The sequence below is a fragment of the Anastrepha obliqua genome, chromosome 3 (assembly GCF_027943255.1).
Source record: "Anastrepha obliqua isolate idAnaObli1 chromosome 3, idAnaObli1_1.0, whole genome shotgun sequence".
NCBI classification, from domain to species: Eukaryota; Metazoa; Arthropoda; class Insecta; order Diptera; family Tephritidae; genus Anastrepha; species Anastrepha obliqua.
The window spans coordinates 42,087,333-42,106,370 of NC_072894.1; the positions used below are offsets into that span (position 1 = coordinate 42,087,333).

General features: G+C 39.7%; 1 protein-coding gene across 1 annotated transcript in view; it reads right to left on the reverse strand.

The window, feature by feature from the left end:
* Positions 1–18,753, reverse strand: part of LOC129240765 (uncharacterized) — a 115,933-nt gene extending 97,180 nt beyond the window's left edge. The window contains exon 1 of the mRNA XM_054876745.1: positions 17,517–18,753. Coding sequence (XP_054732720.1) covers positions 17,517–18,662 — 1,146 coding nt within the window. The 5' untranslated portion in view covers positions 18,663–18,753. The remainder of the gene's footprint in view (positions 1–17,516) is intronic.
* Between the last annotated feature and the right edge of the window lie 285 nt (positions 18,754–19,038).

Sequence of the window (19,038 nt, forward strand, 5' to 3'; positions counted from 1 at the left end):
ATGTCTTTCCTTCTAAGTTTTAGTAGAAAGTTTGACAGTTTTCTGTTCGGACTTGTCACAAAACACTTCGCAGTTCTGCAGCGTTCTAGACCGGACCATCGCTCATTATGTAGATTGCCTACATAATCGTTGATCCAGTTCTTGATTCCTGCGGGACTGATTCCGATTATTGGCTCTGGCCCCTGTGGGGGCACCGCTGATTCACGGTTGGCCAATTCGTCGGCAATTTCGTTTCCTTGAACACCGGAGTGTCCCGGAACCCATATAAGTACAAGCCTGTTTTGTCTTGCGACAGAATTAAGCTTCTTCTTACATTCTTGAACAATCTTTGAGGTTTGCTTCGCGTTCTCCAGGGCCTTCAATGCAGCCTGACTGTCACTGAAGACTCCAATCTGTTTCCCGCTCCATCTCCTCTCGATTATCCATTCAGCTACTTTTGGGATGGCAAAAACTTCTGTTTGGAAAACAGTTGCCATTCCCCCTATAGCGTAGTGATACTTATTACTATCGTTTAAGTACCATCCGGCTCCAGACCCTATTTCAGTCTTGGACCCATCGGTAAAGAAAATATCCGTCAAACCTCCCTGCATGCCTCCTGGATTGCTCCATTGCTCACGCAATGGAAATCTGACATCAAATTTCCTTCCGAATGAAACTGGGGGTATCAGGTCATCTTTAGGTGCCAAAAACAGTGGATACTGCTCCGACAGCAACTTAAAGATTTCTCTGTGTGTCGAAGTTCCATCTTCGTGCCAGAAACCATATTTATGGAGTCTACACATTGCTTTTATTGCTTCCTGTTGTATCTTAAGATCCAGTGGGAGCAAATCAAGCATAGCATTTAGGGCATCTCCAGAGATTGTACTCATGGCACCCGTGATGCATAAACATACACTTCTTTGCAGCCTGTATAGTTCCCGGATTGTGGACTTAACCATGCTCCGTCGCCACCAGACCACAGAAGCGTAAGTGATGATTGGTCTGATAAGTGCCGTGTATATCCATAGGACCACAGCAGGTTTCAGACCCCAAGTTTTGCCAAAGGCTCTACGGCATTGCTGAAAAATCTTCAATGCACGATTCACCTTCAGTGAAACGTGTGTCTCCCAAGTCAGCTTCTTATCCAAGATTACTTCTAGATATTTAACTTCGTTGGAAAGACCAAGTGTCACACCTTTCAGTGTTGGAAGACTGAGTCCATCCAATTTCCGTTTTCTCGTAAACAAGACTATAGTTGTTTTGTTCGGATTAACGGAAAGACCTTGTCTCATGCACCAATCATCGATTTTGTCAAGAATCCTCTGCACTTTCGTGCAAAGCCTCCTTAAGGATTTATCCGATGTTAGCGCACAGACGTCGTCCGCATATGCTTGGACGTGAAAGCCGAGTTCCTGCATCTCCACTAATAGAGAGTCTACGACGAAGCACCACAGCAGCGGAGAAAGAACACCCCCTTGGGGACATCCTTGCTTGGCCCTGACTGTGATTTGCTCGTCATCGCTCCCACCAGCGGTTAACAGCCTCTCAGAGAGCATGGAGTATATCCATTTTATAATGGCTTGATTAACTCCTTGCTTGCTAACAAGATCGTGTAAGGCTGATTCACATGATTTTCCACTCTGGTAAGCGTGTTGATTTCTACTAAGTGGACTTCTCGGCAATACCCCACTCGAATATGTTTCTCCACCACTCCTTCCAGACTTTTCGACATGAACGATGTCAAACTGATTGGTCTACAACTTTTTGCTAGGGAATAGTTATCTTTTCCTGGTTTCGGAATAAACACTACTCTTACGCGTCGCCATTGGGATGGTATATAACCAAATGCAAGACAGGCTGTGAAGATCCTTTTCAGGGCCTCAATCAGCCTGTCTCCTCCTTTTTTAAGCATTGCTGGATATATTCCGTCTGGTCCAGGGGACTTAAACTTCTCAAAGGAAGATAAGGAAAACCTTATCGATTCCCTTGTCACTATCCGACTAGCAATATACCAGCTGTACCTAGAGGTTTCACCGTTGCCACCGTTGTTGTTCATGCCACTCTCAACTTCAGAGAGAGTTCTACTACCCGGAAAGTGGGTTTCGAGTAGAGCATTAAACGTTTCCGATTTGGAAATGGTGTATGAACCATCAGGTTTTCGAATGGAATCCAGCCTTACTGAGCGGTCTAAATGAAGGACCTTACAAAGTCTCGCTGTTTCCCTCATTTCTTCGACGTTACTGCAGAAATTTCTATAGGATTCAAGTTTGGCTTGCCGTACTTTTTTCTTATATTCTCTCTGTGTAAGTCGATGATTGGCCCAGTCCTCTTCTGTTTTGGTCTTCAAGGCCTTATTAAGAAGTTTCCTGGACCGCACACGAAGCTTCGACAGTTCAGGGTTCCACCAAGGAACCGCTTTCCCCTGTCTGCTTTGCCTGAGTGGACACAGTTCCTCAAAGCAATTGATTAAAGTACCTTCTAATTTCTTAGTCGCATCTTCAATCATTTCTGCTGATTTGAGTTTTTTCAGGTTTGGTAATCGCTCTGTTACAAGCTCACCATACCTGTCCCAGTCCACATTTCGAGGATTCCTACCGGAAGGTATTGATATTGTGTCAATTCCCAGTCGGAATTCGATAAGACGATGATCAGAAAGAGAGTCCTCTTCCAAAACTCGCCATCGGTTGATTTGATTTCCAACTGACCTATTGGTAAGTGTTAAATCAATCACCTCTTGTCTCCTTCTGGTCACAAAAGTTGGTTTGTTACCAGTGTTTTGAATGACCAAATCGGATGACAGGATAAAATCCAGTAACTTGAGACCTCTGGGGTTTCATTTGCTGCTTCCCCACACAATGTTCTGTGAGTTTGCATCACAGCCCACTATTAGCCCCAGATTATTGGATTCTGCGTACTTGACCACTTCTCTTAGCTCCCTCGAAGGAGGTGGCTGTAAAGAGTCGTAGGGTAGGTAGGCCGAAACTATAATAGCTTCGACACTGTTCCCACTTTTCAAGTACTTTATTTTTGCAGCAACGATATCTCCGGAGCATAGCTCTTTTAACATCGTGTGTTCGATCAACCTCGGCATGATAATACATGCTCGCGGTCTCACATTCCCTTCACAATGAAGTATTTGTCCCCACGACATAGCACTTAGACCACAGATACGCTTGTGACATACCCATGGTTCTTGTATAAGTATTATGTGTGGGTTTGTTTGCAGTTTTGCATGCCTACGGCACAAGAGAGCCGTAGACGCTTTGCTATGCTGCAGATTTATCTGTGTAAATATTACTTCAGTCATGAGACTGAGTATATTTACGCTTTGTCCTCCACCTTATTCTGGACGCGGAACTGGATCCGCCCCAGATGTAGGTGGGGACGGCACCCGTACTTCGACTTAAGAACCTTGAGGGACCCAAGATCGATACCCAGTACCAGGTGGGAACCCGCCTCCGAAGTGGTAGCGGATTTCTGCCTGGTGCACGAGTATACTCTCCAGAGAGTCGTGTCAAGACCCTTATTCTGAACACGGATGCGTTTGAGGAGTTCTGCTGAATTACAGGAACGACCCGGAATCCAGACATTCGCTCGTACCAGCCTTTCTTTGCTACTCTCAACAAGAATAAACTTGCTGTTTTCGCAGGCTGGGATTTTTGCTATCGCTTTTTCTAGCCATTCTCGGGAAAAAGCATTGGAACAGTGCACCTTTACGATGCCGTCCACCACGCTTTTCCCCTCGAAAGTCGGCGCGTCTTTCGACTCACCGATAGCTTTGCAAAGATAGCTGTCAAGATAGTCTTGTTGCCCTTTGGACAGTAGACCATCTTGCTTGTCGGTATGTATCTCCACCGTCATTGCCTTTGCTGCCATTCTCGCGAATGATTCGCCAGACGTTGACGGAAGAGTGTCATTCGACATTTGAGGTCCCTTAGCCTCTGCCTTGTCAGGCAAAGGTTTGTCTGCCTTGGATTGGGTCGAGGATGCAGGCATTTCCGAATTCCGTTTTTTAACTTTCCTCTTCTTTGCCTTCCTCCTCTTCCCGGTCGTTGGCACAGACCCCGTTTCGTTTCTGGAAGAGCGCAGCGCTACAGAGGAATCCTCTGTTCTGCTACGCTTTCCCGTTTCCGTTACAGGTGTCGAAGTTGACGGAGCTTGAGTCCTTGCCTTAGCTAGTGCTCGGTAATGATACTCTAAAAAAAAACAACAACCGTTTACGAGTGTCATGAACGCTTCAGCAGAGTTTGTGGAAATCGGTTCATTTTTGACTAAGTTATGAGCATTTAAAAAAAAAAATTCTTATATAATTAAAAAAATCGATTTTGAGGCGAAAAAAAAAAATTACCCATAAATCTTGAAAAAAAATTTTTCGGGGGAACAAAAAATACGTGTCTCATTATTTTGACCAGAGAGCAACATATTTGAGTTATATTGAAGTTGAAGAACCTGACCCGAATAGCCCGGTTGAATTGAAACCGAAAGCATCCTACGAATTTGGTGGGACCAAGTTGGTGTTATTTATTATGAACTGTTGAACCAAGCGAAACCATCACTGGGATCGGTATTGACTTCAATTGATGCGATTGAGCCGAGGATTGCGCGAGAAGCGACCGGAATACGCGGAGAGGCATGGAAAGTGATTCTACAACATGACAACGCTCAGCCTCACGTTGCCAAACCCGTTAAAATCTACCTGGAAACACTGAAATGGGAATCTTACCTCAGATATTACGCCATCTGATTATCAAATGTTTCGATTCAAATGTTCCATTCATATAAAGACATTAAAAAAATGTCTTGATCCGTGGATAGCCTCAAAAGAGAATAGTTTTACCGCGACTGTATACGAGATCTACCAGAAAAATGGAAAAAAGTAGTAGCCAGCGATGGGCAATACTTTCAATGATTCACTTGTAACCTTTTTTTCAGAATAAAGTTGTATTTTCATCAAAAAAAAAACTGCGCAACCAGGGCATTATGAAAATGCATTAATCTTCGAATTTTGAATTAAATAAAAATTGATTGAATTATATTAAAGAATTAACTTTTAAGGTAATTAAATTCGCCTATTATATACGGCGCCTACTGTAGCCGAATACGTTGGTGCGTGACTGTTATACGGAATTCAGAGGGAATGTAGTTTTTTCTAATAGCGGTCGCCCCTCGGCAGGCAACGGCAAAGCTCCGAGTGTATTTCTGCCATGAAAAACCCCCTCATAAAAAATATCTGCTGTTCGGAGCGGGTTGAAGCTTTAGGTCCCACCATTTGTGGAACAACATCAAGACGCATCCCCCAAATAAGAGAAGGAGTTCGGCCAAACACCCAAATGGGCACCGAGCGGTTACTACGCCTTAATTGCTTTAAATTTGTTTATCGTTTGAGTAGAATCACGGCAAGACAATAAGCATCAGCATCACTACTTCGTAGATTATGCTAATGTATGTGTAAGAGCAGCACATTTTTCGTCGTGTATGTGTGAAATCCGAAGAGAAAAATTTGGTACCCGTGCCTATTAAATGGCTAGCTCTGTTATTGAAGCCTTCTCACATCGTTGAGTCATATCAAAACTAATAGATTACCAACAAGGATGATGTTCTGATATTAGCCACTCCTGTAAAAATCTTTTCGCCATGGATTGCGAAGCTTTAGTTTCAACTGTGGTGAAAAATGAAAGTGAGCGATTTACTTCGGCTGCCACGGCATTGGGGACTCGGCAGCTGAATTATGCCCCTCGTTTCACACTTATTCTTACATTCGTCCAATTATTTGCTGTTTTGTAGGCAACAAAACCATATGGGCGTGGACTGTGTTGGTTTTTTTCGTAAATCACAGAAAAAATCTTAGTTTTTTCGTACATAAGCCGCTGTCATGACCTCGGCTACGTAATCTAACTACTTCAAATTTACTGAGAGTCAGTTAACAGTCTGATATTGGCCACACCTTCTGAATTTTTGTCACGATGGAGTCGTATTTTCCTTCTAGTTTAGATTCTTATCCATAAACTATAAGATCCAGAAAAAAGTTCAGTCGTGATTGAGGAAAACCGAAAATGAGAAATAGTTCCATTATATATACCTACATTTTTTTTATTTTTTATTAATTAAGTGCCGCTTTGGTTATAGTGAGGCACCTTAATTGTTTACAGTGGTGCCCATATGTTTGATCAGAACAGCTGATTGCTTTGGTTACTGTTATGGCTACAGTACGGCACCACTAACTGCAACTTATGCCTCAACATGCGTTTGCAAACCTACATTGAAATTAGTTACGAAGTAAATACAATTATTCAGAATATTTTGGTAAATTTCAGTACAATGGAATGGCGATCAGTAGCTTTCCCGACTTCCGTAGACTTCTACACATGGAACCATCCTCTCTGTGTTTAAAGTTGGCTTAATCCGAATACCAAGGCGGTACAGGTGGGCATTAACTAAGCTACTGACTCAGGGGCGAACGTAGGTATGGGTTTTGTTGATGCAAATACCTGTAGGAAATTTAGCGAAAACTTTCCTCTCATTAGATAATTCCGCAAACCGAGGCACTATCGTTTTTCTTATTCTTTCTTAGCATGACAGTCATGGGTGGACCACACTACCGTTTTGAAATTTTAACGTCTTTGAAGCTATCGAATGACTTCCTTCAACATTTTGCATATTCATTATCATTTAGAGGTTCAACGTGACATGGTGTTACTGACCCTCATTCTAAGATATAACCAACTTGTATGTCTGTATATTTGGGAGAAAAAGTGTATTTTCAGTGTGCGTGATTTAAACGGCCATATTGAGTTACATGGTGTTTTTTTATTTCTGAATCATCAAAACAAACTTTATAGCTGCAATTTTTACCACCAGCAACGCAACATTAAATAATTATTTTTCATATTTTCATATACAGTAAGAACTTAATAGAGTTATTTAAAAAAAATTGGAATTTAAATATTTGGCATAATGAAAGACGAAAGGCACATTTGAAGGAATTGATTAAATGGAAAGACAAAGCAGTTGACTCTTAATTATCTGTGTAAGCCTAGTTCACGTGCTTGACTGATACTGCCAGATTACACGGCAGCTGAACTACATCGCGGCGCTAAAAGTGTGCTAGTCTTTCAGTACACTCAAGTCTGCTTTCAAATATGACAATGTTTTGCGTATACAAATCTTTTCTCTTTGCCCTACTTGTGCGCCCATTAGAATCAATTAGGATATTTCTAACATGCAATGTATGAGCTCCCGAACACTCAACAATCTACGAATGCAGTTCAATGTATGCATGCATCGGTCAGAAAATAGGTCAAACATGTATTAATAAATGGAATTACAGCACAATACTATTGACATTTAGTCTACGTACTTTTTTCTGCACGTGTACTATTTGGTCCTGAAAATCTACTTGCACAAAATAAATAAAAACTGAATAAAAACAGATGGTCTTAACCGCAAGTCACATAATAGCGTAAAAGCACAAATTCAAATGGATGATTCATTATATAATACGGTAGTGTGGGGTGGGTGTGCTTTATTGCATGTTTGTTGTTTGCCACATGCAAAGTCTATCCAAATGGAGGCAAAATGTTCTAAAACACTTACCTACCCATAGCAATAAAACTAGTCTAATATAAATATATGTATGTAAACCTCTTTGTATGAATATTAGGGCAGGTCAACTTGTGTAAGAGTGTGCCTCAGAGCGAGGATCACAGCTCTGATATCTGGTTTTGAATGCATCTTCCTTTTCAAAATTTCTTTACAACATTTAAAAGACTACAAATTCCCCTTCTTCCTCTTTTCGATTGAAGAAATAATCACCTAAACAACTTAGGCCGCTTTCAAAACAACATACCAGTCGTTCTTTCCTCAAGGCAATCGGTGCTAAATATTTAAGTGATCTTTCGAACACAGGTGAGGTCTTTCGCTGACAATGTCTGGAGAAAAAATATTCAATACTTTCAGGGTCGTTGTATCTAATCGTTCACGCCAATCTTTCTTAGCAATTTCTTTGCAAGTTTTATGCTGCAAGAAGTTATGTGCAGGATGGTGATCCGAATTGATAATAATATACCGTAAGTATTTTTGAACTACTGCAAGCGTACCTTCCATCTAGCGATTGGAGCTATGTAGGCATGTTGAAGGCACTAGCTGTTAGCGAAACTTTACCGCGTAGGTATATAATATGTTTTTGAACGAGTGGGTAAATATATGTGAAACGGTTGTGCAAATTTTGGCTGGAGATAAGATTTTGTTAGTGATATATGAAAAAAAAATCAATACAGTCTTCGCTTATGTTGCTTCGTTGCTATTGAACAACGTTTGATTGGGCGAGTGTGTGAAGACATGTGAAATTATCTTGCAGGATTCGGCTGAATCTCCCAAGTGATGTGGCAGCCGAAGTTCTCCTCTTAATATTAATTTTCACCATAGTTAAAAAGCAAATCTGGTAAATCTATAATCCTTGTTTATGTAGATTGTAGTGACCCGCTCGTCTATTGGAGTGAACCTAAGAACCATGTGACGAAGTCTTTCTCACACCACAAACCCGTCACGGAATCTGTGTATATTTTCTGTAGTAGGCACTTGCCTTCTGTGGAAACACCTACTTTGCCACTGCCTTGCTCTTTCTCTTTGTAGGACTTGACAAATGTGCCTAGGATAAACATATTGTTTATCCTTGAAAGATATTGCTGACAAAAAGTTGAACGACTTGTTAAAACTCGCGAAGATGTGCATTAAGAATTACATAAAATGATGTCCTTGACTCTGAAATATATAGCACTGCCAACACAATGTACCCTAGGGATCTAAGTGAGATCTTTTTACAGATCCGTCAGCACTACCTAACCTAACGTAACCTAACTTCCAATTTTGTTTATCTTACTCAAAGATTCAAATGTAATCTTGGAATTTGATCATTGAATTTTGCTTTAATTTTAATTTCTGTTGTTTACGCAGCTGCGAAAATCGGTGTTCACTCTTTACAAAAAATTTAATTACGTTTAGCATTTTTTTCAGAGGCATAGGCTATTGTTAATTTGCATGTGTCGTAGTCGGATCTCTTTGGTTAATTTTTTATTGGTAGTTGATTTTGTATGACTTGTATCAAGCACAGCGCAGAAAGGGTGTGCCGAGCCATTTGATCTAAAACAGATATGCGCCAAATCGTACAACTTTTTCGCGAAAATCGAAGCTCTGTGAAAAGTGTTCATCACGCAATCAGGGTAACTTATGGTGTCCAGCGATTAGGCCCATTTTTAGCTTAATGGCTACGTCAATAGGCAAAGCAATATGTGGGTTAAGGAGTAATCTGAAACCATTCATACATGAACACAACCGTTTGGTGCGATCTATAGGCTGGAGGAATCATCGGCCCATATTTCTAATGGTAAACCCTATTGCGCCATCATAAACGACATTTTGATGCCGAAAATTGAAGCACGTGGTCTCCACAACAAGACGGGGCTGGTTCCAATAAGACGGCCCTACTTGCCACACATCCCGTGAAACAATAGGTTTACTGCGTCGTCGTTTCAGTAAGCAATTTATCTCTCGTCTCGGACCAGTGGACTGGCCACCGATATCGTGTGATATCACAGCGTTGAACATTTATTTGTAGTTGTATGTAAAGTCTAAAGGCGGCCGCCGTAGCCGAATGGGTTGGTGCGTGACTACCATTCGGAGTTCACAGAGCGAACGTCGGTTCGAATCTCGGTGAAAACAACAAAATTAAGAAAAACATTTTTCTAATAGCGATTGCCGCTCGGCAGACGATGCCTAACCTCCGAGTGTAGGTATTTCTGCCATGAAAAAGCTTCTCATAACAATATCTGCCGTTCGGAGTCGGCTTGAAACTGTAGGTCCCTCCATTTGTGGAACAACATCAAGACGCACACCACAAATAGGAGGAGAAGCTCGGCCAAACACCCAAAAAGGGTGTACGCGCCAATTATATATATACAATATATATATGACAAAAGTTATTTTCGATATACCAGCCGAAGTCCTCCAGCGAGCCATTCACAATTGGTGTTTACGGATGGCCGAATTACGGCGCAGTTGTGGCCAATATTTGAAAGAGATTATTTTTAAAGAATAAATGTTATGAATGATTCTATACCTAAATTATACAGAGTGAACAATTAATTTGAATTTTCGTTTTTTTATTTCAATTTCAAATCCGATACCTCTAAATTGATCCCCCTTTTAGTTAATAGACGCAGCAAAACCGGTAAGTCCTTAAGCCAAATACTTATGCTTAGGAATGGCATCAGAATTTGCCTCTTCGCATTTGACTAACTCTCAAATGGGTGTTTGGCTGCTACCCAGAGGATGCAAATGGTTTTTACTCCACTCACGATGCTTTAAAAAAAATAAGTTGCTATGCTACGAGGACTCAGTATGTAAAGACAGCCAACTATAGACACACATAAATGACCTGGGATGAAGTTAAGTAAAATCGTGTTGATAGAATGAACAATGAAGATCTTGGCCTACATCAAATGTAGGACTTTGGAGGTTTGTATAATACTTCTTAGAATTTTGCAGCACCAGTAATAAATGTAGATATTAACTCTAGGGATGCTTATCTTACGAATGAGCATCAAAAAAATCGAGTCGGCTTAATGTATGCGAGTAGGTGGTTTTATTAAATTCATATTTCCGCAAACCATTTGCACTTAGGGCAGTTGTGATGACACCTATAGTGGCATTATAGTGGCTGCGTGTGGCATGCATCAATACGTCAATTATCGTAAACACGATGAATCATACAAAATCTAAGTATGCCGCATGGAATGAAAAGTAAATAGCATTAGACATTCATATATACATATACATATACATATACATATATATAAATTATATATATGTACATATATATTATAAGTATGTAGAGTCGTAAGTCCTGGCACCTAGTGCAGTATATGTTTGAATTTGCTTGGATGAAGCATTATTTTTTGTCGCATTTAGTAGAAAGTGAATACCTGAACTGCCTCAATGGCACAAAAACAAAATAATAAATATTGACACCGCATGCCACATTCCACAAATGCATGCCACATGTCGCTGCGCCTCAAAGTTGGCTATGTAGAAAATATGCAGTACGCTTTCCTAACATTTTTATGTTCCACAAAGCGACTGTGGCAACCAAATGTTGGGAAATATGTGTATACCAGCACAATGTGCCGCTGCTGTTGTATAGTAAATTGATTTGTGCAAGCGCCTCAAGTGTATGTGCTTGTATGTACGTATGCAGGCACACTTTTCTCAAGTACTTCTACGTAATTGATTTCAATTGAAAGTGCTAAAAAGAATAATGTTGAGCATGGCGTATTCTTTACCATTATATCGCCTTCGGTTAATGTCTGCGTCAATTGAATGACTTCAGCGTCGTTATCATTGATTATTTGTTGTTGGTGTTGTAGTATGTCGTCGTCGGCGAGCTCCTCGTATGTCTCGACTGCGTCTTCTAGATTGATGACGAGGTTCTCGCATTCATCCATCTTGAATGCTGGCCTTTCAGTGCTGTAGCCCCCAGTGCAGAAGGTGGGCTGTCGCCTTCTCGCTGCCGTTGGTCGCCGTTTTTGAGCACTTCACTTACTCTCACACACAAACGATATGTAAGTGGAAACTTTGCAAAAAACTTCAACTCTTCAGTTATTTCTAAACGACACTCACACTGGTACACTTTCTTATGCAACAATTAAGATTGATTCATAGAATTCTAAAGCTTTTAGTTGCATATACACAGGTATTCAGCTCCTAATTCATGCGAATTAAGTTTTCACTTTGCAAAAACTGCTACTCGCTAACGCACTCTGTATACCACGACTTGGGCGAAAGTCCTTGAAAATAGTTGCCCTTCTTCAGATTCACACTTGTCAAGTACTTCTTAGCAAAATTTGCAACTTTGCACTTAACACTTTTATTCCCAATAATTAACCGATTTTTATTCTTTTTCTATGTAATTGATTTTCACTTAGTTTTTTTTTCTCTCAGTTTTCTACAAATTTATTTCATCAGTTTGCTGCCTTTTATTTGATTCAGCGTCACAGCGGAAATGTTTGTGGCAGCGGAAGGTCTACGAATTTTCCTATGGTTTTCCACTGCGTCGTGTTTTTGTTTGCCACTTTCTGTGGATCTCATTCCAGACACGAGCATGCGCACTGCTGGGAAAATGGCATGACTGGGTTGGTGGTTGTCGCCTTGGCGATTAATATTGCCCGCATATCCTGTCGCAACAGTGACACCTGTAGTTATTTTGTAATCGGCATTTAAGGGTAGGTTCATTGCATTGCAGGGTGGTTAAGAGTAGAAAATTCCGACTCATGTTTTGTACTGAAATGAATTCCATTTTTTATTTTTGTTTTAACACACTGCCAATTCAAATATTCATAATAACTGAACTGGAAAAATTATGTAAGATTTTGAACAGCATAAATGTTGGACTTATAATGAACGTATTATCCTATTAACAGTATAAATTTAAAGAAAAATGTTTGGCCCAAAAACTATAATGTTAATTTGGGATAGCTATCCTGAAAGAGCATACAAAATAAATAAATAAAATGCGAGTTCACTTCTGTTAGGTGTTTGGCCGAGTTCCTCATCCTATTTGTGGCGTGCGTCTTGATGTTGCAGACCTTACGCAGACTCCGCAAAAATGGTTTTTTATGAGGAATTTTCTCATGGAAATAAACTCCGAGGTTTCGTGAGCTATTGATGAAACCCCCTATAGCTTTAGGAAGAGTACTAAACTATCTTCCCGTCAATGCAAATCCCTAGTCCAACTACAGGGTCCAGCACTCGAAGTGTAACAAACTTCAGACCGCTCGCGCTGGAATACGGGCATCAGCTGTCTGTTAGTTGACTAAATTACAGTATACAGTATTGTTTACAAGCGCGCGGAAGCATTTTGCCGAGAGTAAACGCGAAAAAAGAAAATCAGTAACGGATTTCAAACGTAATAGTGTGATTGCATTTTATTTGACTGGAAAATCACTAAATCATTAATATGACAAACGAACTGAAAATATTTGACCGTAGCATCCGCCAATTAAGAAATGAATCAACAGCTGATTTTCTAAAAAAATCTTGATCCCTTTACAAATGACTATGAATACAGCCTATGGAGAGCTACGCGATACCTAAAGCGTCCTACTAGAAGAAATGTCGCTATTAAAGACAGCAATGGAGTTTGGTGCAGGTCAAATGAAGAAAAAGTGGAGGCATTTGCGCAACACCTTTCCACAGTGTTCCAACCTAATCCTGTTGGTGATGGAATACAAGACGAAGAAATTTTTAATTTCTTAGATGTGCCATGCCAAATGAGTTTTCCAATAAGCCATATTAGCACGACAGAAGTAGAGATAGCGATTAAAAACATCAATAACAAAAAATCACCAGGATATGACAAAATAGATGAAAAAACTCTAAAAAATCTGCCCCAGATGTGTCTTCAACTATTAACGAATATATACAACGCTATGCTGAGACTTGACCATTACCCAACGCCTTGGAAATGTGCGGAAGTTATTATGATAAATAAGCCCAATAAACCTGAAAACATTATGTCTTCATACAGACCGATAAGTTTGCGGGTAATATTCTCTAAAGTATTTGAAAGAATACTTCTAAGAAGAATGCTGCCAGTGCTGGACAAGCATAATATAATACCGGAACATCAGTTTGGGTTTAGAAGAGGTCATGGAACAGTAGAGCAATGCCACCGAGTCATCAATCACATTACAGAGGCACTGGAAAGTAAAAAATATTGTACAACAGTTTTTCTTGACATACAACAGGCATTTGACCGAGTTTGGCACCCGGGAATTTTATATAAAATTAAGAAATTACTTCCCGCTCCATACTACTTATTACTGAAATCATATTTAACTAACCGAAAGTATTATGTTGTAAATCAAGGCGTAACATCTAATATATACTCCATAAATGCTGGTGTGCCGCAAGGCAGTGTGCTAGGTCCGGTTCTGTATACAATATTCACTGCCGATTTGCCAGTGTTGGCAGATGTAAGCATTGCAACGTATGCTGATGATACAGCTATAATTGCAACATCTCTGACCCCAGAAGGAGCGTCGCTGAATGTACAGAAAGAGCTTTATGAAGTAGAGAAATGGATGCACAAATGGAGGATTAGGGTCAACCCCCAAAAATCTACACAGGTAACTTTCACTCTTAGAAAAGGAGACTGTCCTCCTGTTAATCTTTGTGGTACACAAATACCACCAAATACGACTGTGAAGTATCTTGGTGTACATCTTGACAGAAGGTTGACCTGGAGATCACATATAAACTCTAAAGTGAAGCAACTTAACCAAAAAACAAAAAAGATGTATTGGCTTTTTAGTAAAAAATCGCAGCTAAGCCTGGAAAATAAAGTAAGAATCTATAAAGCAATCTTAAAACCGATTTGGACTTACGCTTTACAACTCTGGGGAACAGCAAGCCACTCCAATGTGGAAATAGTCCAACGTTACCAGTCAAAAACTCTAAGACTAATAACAGGTGCTCCTTGGTTTGTGAAAAATGAGGAGATACATAAAGACCTCAATATTCCTTATGTTAAAGAAGAGATAAAAAAATACAGCAAAAAGTATATTAATCGACTCGAAAATCATTGTAATACCCTAGCTATAAATCTGTTAGATAATAGTCAAAGTATACGACGACTAAAACGATTCCATATACTAGATTTATCAAATAAATAATATAAAATATCCTAACATAAAATGGCATATAATGGTTAGTCTCAGTGGAGACTAAACCATTTCTGTTAAGTACCTAGGTTAAGATTACAAAAATTATAACATTTGCTTATTGTCGTCAAGATAGATTGCAAATAAAAGTATACATACAAAAAGCATCCGCCACATAGTGAAAAATGATCTCACAACAAAGCAACAACAAGTCAGACTAGAGAGAGCGAAGAAGTTGCTTCGCTTGGCCGAAAGTGGTCAATTTCCAAACATTGTGTATTCTGACGAGAAAGTTTTTCAAATTAAGCAATTCGTAAACTCCCAAAACGATGGAGTTTATTTGACCGATTGTTCATACGAGAATTTGAGTCATCGATTGGCCACTAGTAGGCGGCACCCGCTATAGATGGGCGCTCTCCAATCGTTTTCATCGAGTCTGGCGTCAAGGTAAATGCGAAATATTATCGGGAAAGTATTCTGAAGGTTGCTTTGAAGCGGTGTGCAGACAAACATGTCGGTGGACTATGGTAGACCATGGACGTTTCCACAGGACTCAGGCCGTCTCACAAAGCTAGAGTGAACCATGAATGGCTAAAAAATAACACTCCAAACTTCATAACGTCCACACAATGGCTCTCAAATTCACCAGACGCGAATACGGTGGATTATTCTCTTTTTGCCATTTTGGAGAGAAAGGTCCGAGCTAAAAGATTCACCATTCGCGAGGCGCTGATAAAAGCTATTGTCCGCGAGTGCGCCAAGATACCTGCAAGTAATATTCGGGCAGCGTGCGGTTCATTCCAGGACCGTCTCAAGACCATAGTTAATGCGAGAGGTGGTCATATCGAGCAACAGTAAACTGATTCTTAATTTTGTATTATTTGCACACATTTTTTATTTTGAATTGAATAAAAGTAATTTTTTCAACTAAATACGCCTTTTTAATTAGTTGCACTTTGAATGCCCGAATCTGTTGTAATTTCAACGAAGCTACTAGTTTAAAGTTAACCCGGCCAAAAAAGAATCTCCGTCCAGACTCTTTCTAAAATGTCATGACGGTGCGAACGATGCAACAAGGAGATCTTTACCAACGACCAAAAAACTGAGGAAATTTATTGGAAAAACCGTTCCACATATACGCAACAAATCAAAACTTTCGGTTGAGATTTCCACAGATCGTCGGGTCTGTAGCGAGTTCTGCAATAATTTGGAGGTTGACAAAAAATTTTTGTTTTTCTTGAAATCGCTCATTTCTTTGCAGATTTGGAAGAGTTCGCATGAGCGGAAAATTTCAACATTCAATTATTTTCTTTCTGCGTTCCATTTTAACTCGACAGCGAACAACATGAAATGAAAATCGTCAACCGATCTACAGTATATGACGAAAAGAATTAAATGCTGCTAAAGAGACTTTTTTTCGCAACCTTCCATATGCCATTTGTTATGATTGTGAGAAATTTTGAAATAAATTTTTAGTTTTTTAGAAAAGTTTGCAAAATTAGTTCCGTGTCTGAAAAACGGCTAAAGATCCAAAAAGGTTGTGCATCTACAGCAAGAGATTTGAAAAATTGAAGCCGTTCATAAATAACTGGGTGCGATGATAACATCGAAGTTAAAAATAATGATGATTTCCCCGCCCCTAAAAAAAGTACCTCTCAAAAGTAAAAAGAAAAGATCATTGATTTGTTTGTAACAAAGCCAAACTTCTCGGTTCATGAAGCTGAAACAGTTTTAATTCAAAGATACAAAGGCCCATTCGAAGATATTTATGTACGTGCAGAAGATTTTAAATCCAGAGCCTATTGAAAAACCGCCTGATTAGCACACATTGAAAAAAAGACTTGCATGGTCTTAGGCAAATTCAAAATAGAGTTCGGCAAACGTAATATTCACGAAAAATTTTCATTTTAGGCGAATAATTCCATGCGTCGAACCAGGTCTTTTGCTGATAGTCGACAGCTTTCAAGAACTGTCAAACATCCAGTTAATGTTCTTGTTTGGGGCTGCTTCTGCGAAAAATGATTCGGCAGTTTATTTGTGTTTAACGTGAATTTGAAGGAAATTTTGTTGAATAAAATTTATCAAAACGCATTCTTAAAAGCATAAAAAGAAATAACCAACATTGGAGTGCCACGTTTGCTTACTTTCAGGCAACGCACCGTGTCACAGGTCAATCAAAACAATCGCAAAAGTAAATTGAACTTGGAACCCCTCCCACATCCACAGTATTCACAAGATTTGGCTCCCAGCGACTACTGGCTGTTCGCAAACCTGAAAATATGCACGCCGGTAGCATCCTCCTCGAATGAAGAGGATTTAGCTAAAACTGAGGCTTATTTAGAGGCAAGAGATAAATGGTTCTACAAAAGTGGTATTGAAATGTTACAGCGGCGCTGGAATGTCTGCGTTATGTTTGATGGCAATTACGTTGATGAATAAAGCTAATTTGGGAGAGAACAAAAATTCTTTTTTTTTTGTCAAATTTTCAGCCCATGTGTTATTTACTAAACGTATAGCAAATGAAATTATGTACGGCATTTTTGAGATATATACATATTTAAAATTTAATGGCATATTTTAAGCATCTAAAAGAAGTTTTTGAGACCATGTTAATTGTTTCAATTGTAAGTTATAGAATTACACAATTATCGGAACCGGTCGCCGCTTTATTAGTTGCGATCATCGAGAACCCACCTCAGGTTCACACAAACTTCAAAAAACTCTCCCACTGCCTAAAACTTTCAAATCATTCATCAACCATAAAACTGCTTTCTAATAAAAATTACGCATAGATATTTCATTCATGCTTTCATTCTCACTTACCTCTGTGGCATCGTCGCTTGCCACCGCTAAGTAATCGTTGCTGTTTATCCTTTCGCTTACTTCACTGCTCTCATCAACTGCAGCAACATTTTTAACACCAATATTGACTTTGCACACTTCACCGTTTATTAATTGCGCTTGGTCTTTGGCAAGCAACTGTTGTTGTTGTTGTTGCTGTTTAAAATGATGCTCTTTGTGATTTGTTTGTGATCTCCTTACATTATTGTTGCCATCAGCCGCAATCATGTCGCCAACATTCTGTTCTTCTGGCTGCACTAACAAATGAGCCAAACTATTTTGTTGTTGTTGGCTTTTATAAGCATCAAAGGTGGCTATATTTGTATGAATGCTATCAATTACAACAGCGTGGGCGGCTAGACCATAGTGATGGCGTACACCAATTACCGGCTCATTCTCTACGCTCTCATCATACTCCTCCACCTCGTTGTCGTCGTCGTCGTCATCATCATCAGTGGTGCTGACAACGGTACAATATTCACAGCCACTTACATTGGCGTACACTAAATCTGTTGTTGTCGTTGCGTCATCAACGACATTAGTAACTTCAAGAGAAGTAGCACAATTTTGACGCAACTTCTTTGCATGACTTTCTGTTCCATTTGTTATTGTTGTTACATTTTTTGTTGCTGCATTGCTTGTTATCCATTGGTTTGTGCTTTCTTGTGTAGATTTGTGTGTATGTACTATTTCTGACTTCGATCGCTTTTTGTTTCGGCCTTTCTGTTGACTCTGTTGCTGCTGCTGTTTTGCATTCGGATTCGGATTCGGACTCTGCTTCTGTATCTGATTTTCATTTGAATTTTGATTTTGTTTAGCCGACTTTGTGGCGTCGTCAATTGTAGCGTTTGCATAATTGTCCTCATCCGTTGACTCAATCGCCTCTTTTGCTGCCTTTGACTTCGACTTCGCCTTCACCTTCTGCTGCTGCTGCTGCTTCTGCTGCTGTTTCTGCTTCTTGCCGTTCACATAGTAATACTCACATAATTGATTTCCATGCTCGTCCTTGAGCGCAATATATTCAGTGCTTTCAGCAAATTTACTCCAAATTTGGTTTGCTGTGGCCAAATCCTTTTCGGATAATGCGATTGTTAGTACGGAGGGATGCTTTGATACACACTTGCCCATAGGTGCTGGCGTTGAACACTCCTTTGCTTGACAAAATCTGCTTTAGCGCTATGTAGGTACGTGTGTGTGCGTACTTACTCAAATACATGCAAGTTTATATTAGCCATATAAGGCGTATTTATTTTTATTGTTTTTGCTGCGGCTGTTGTTTTTATTGCGTTCGTTATATTTGTTGTATTTTGTGCACACTTTGTTAACTGCTCAGTGTTGTATCTTTTGTCCCAATCTAATGTATGTTCCAACAAATCCTTTTGTTTTTGTTATTTGCTATCAGCCCAACTCTTCAAGCGTTTGCATAACATATGTATGAGCGCATTGCTGGCTAACTAAACCAAATTTTGAGGCTAGCTACAGTTGCTAGTTCCAAAAATATTGT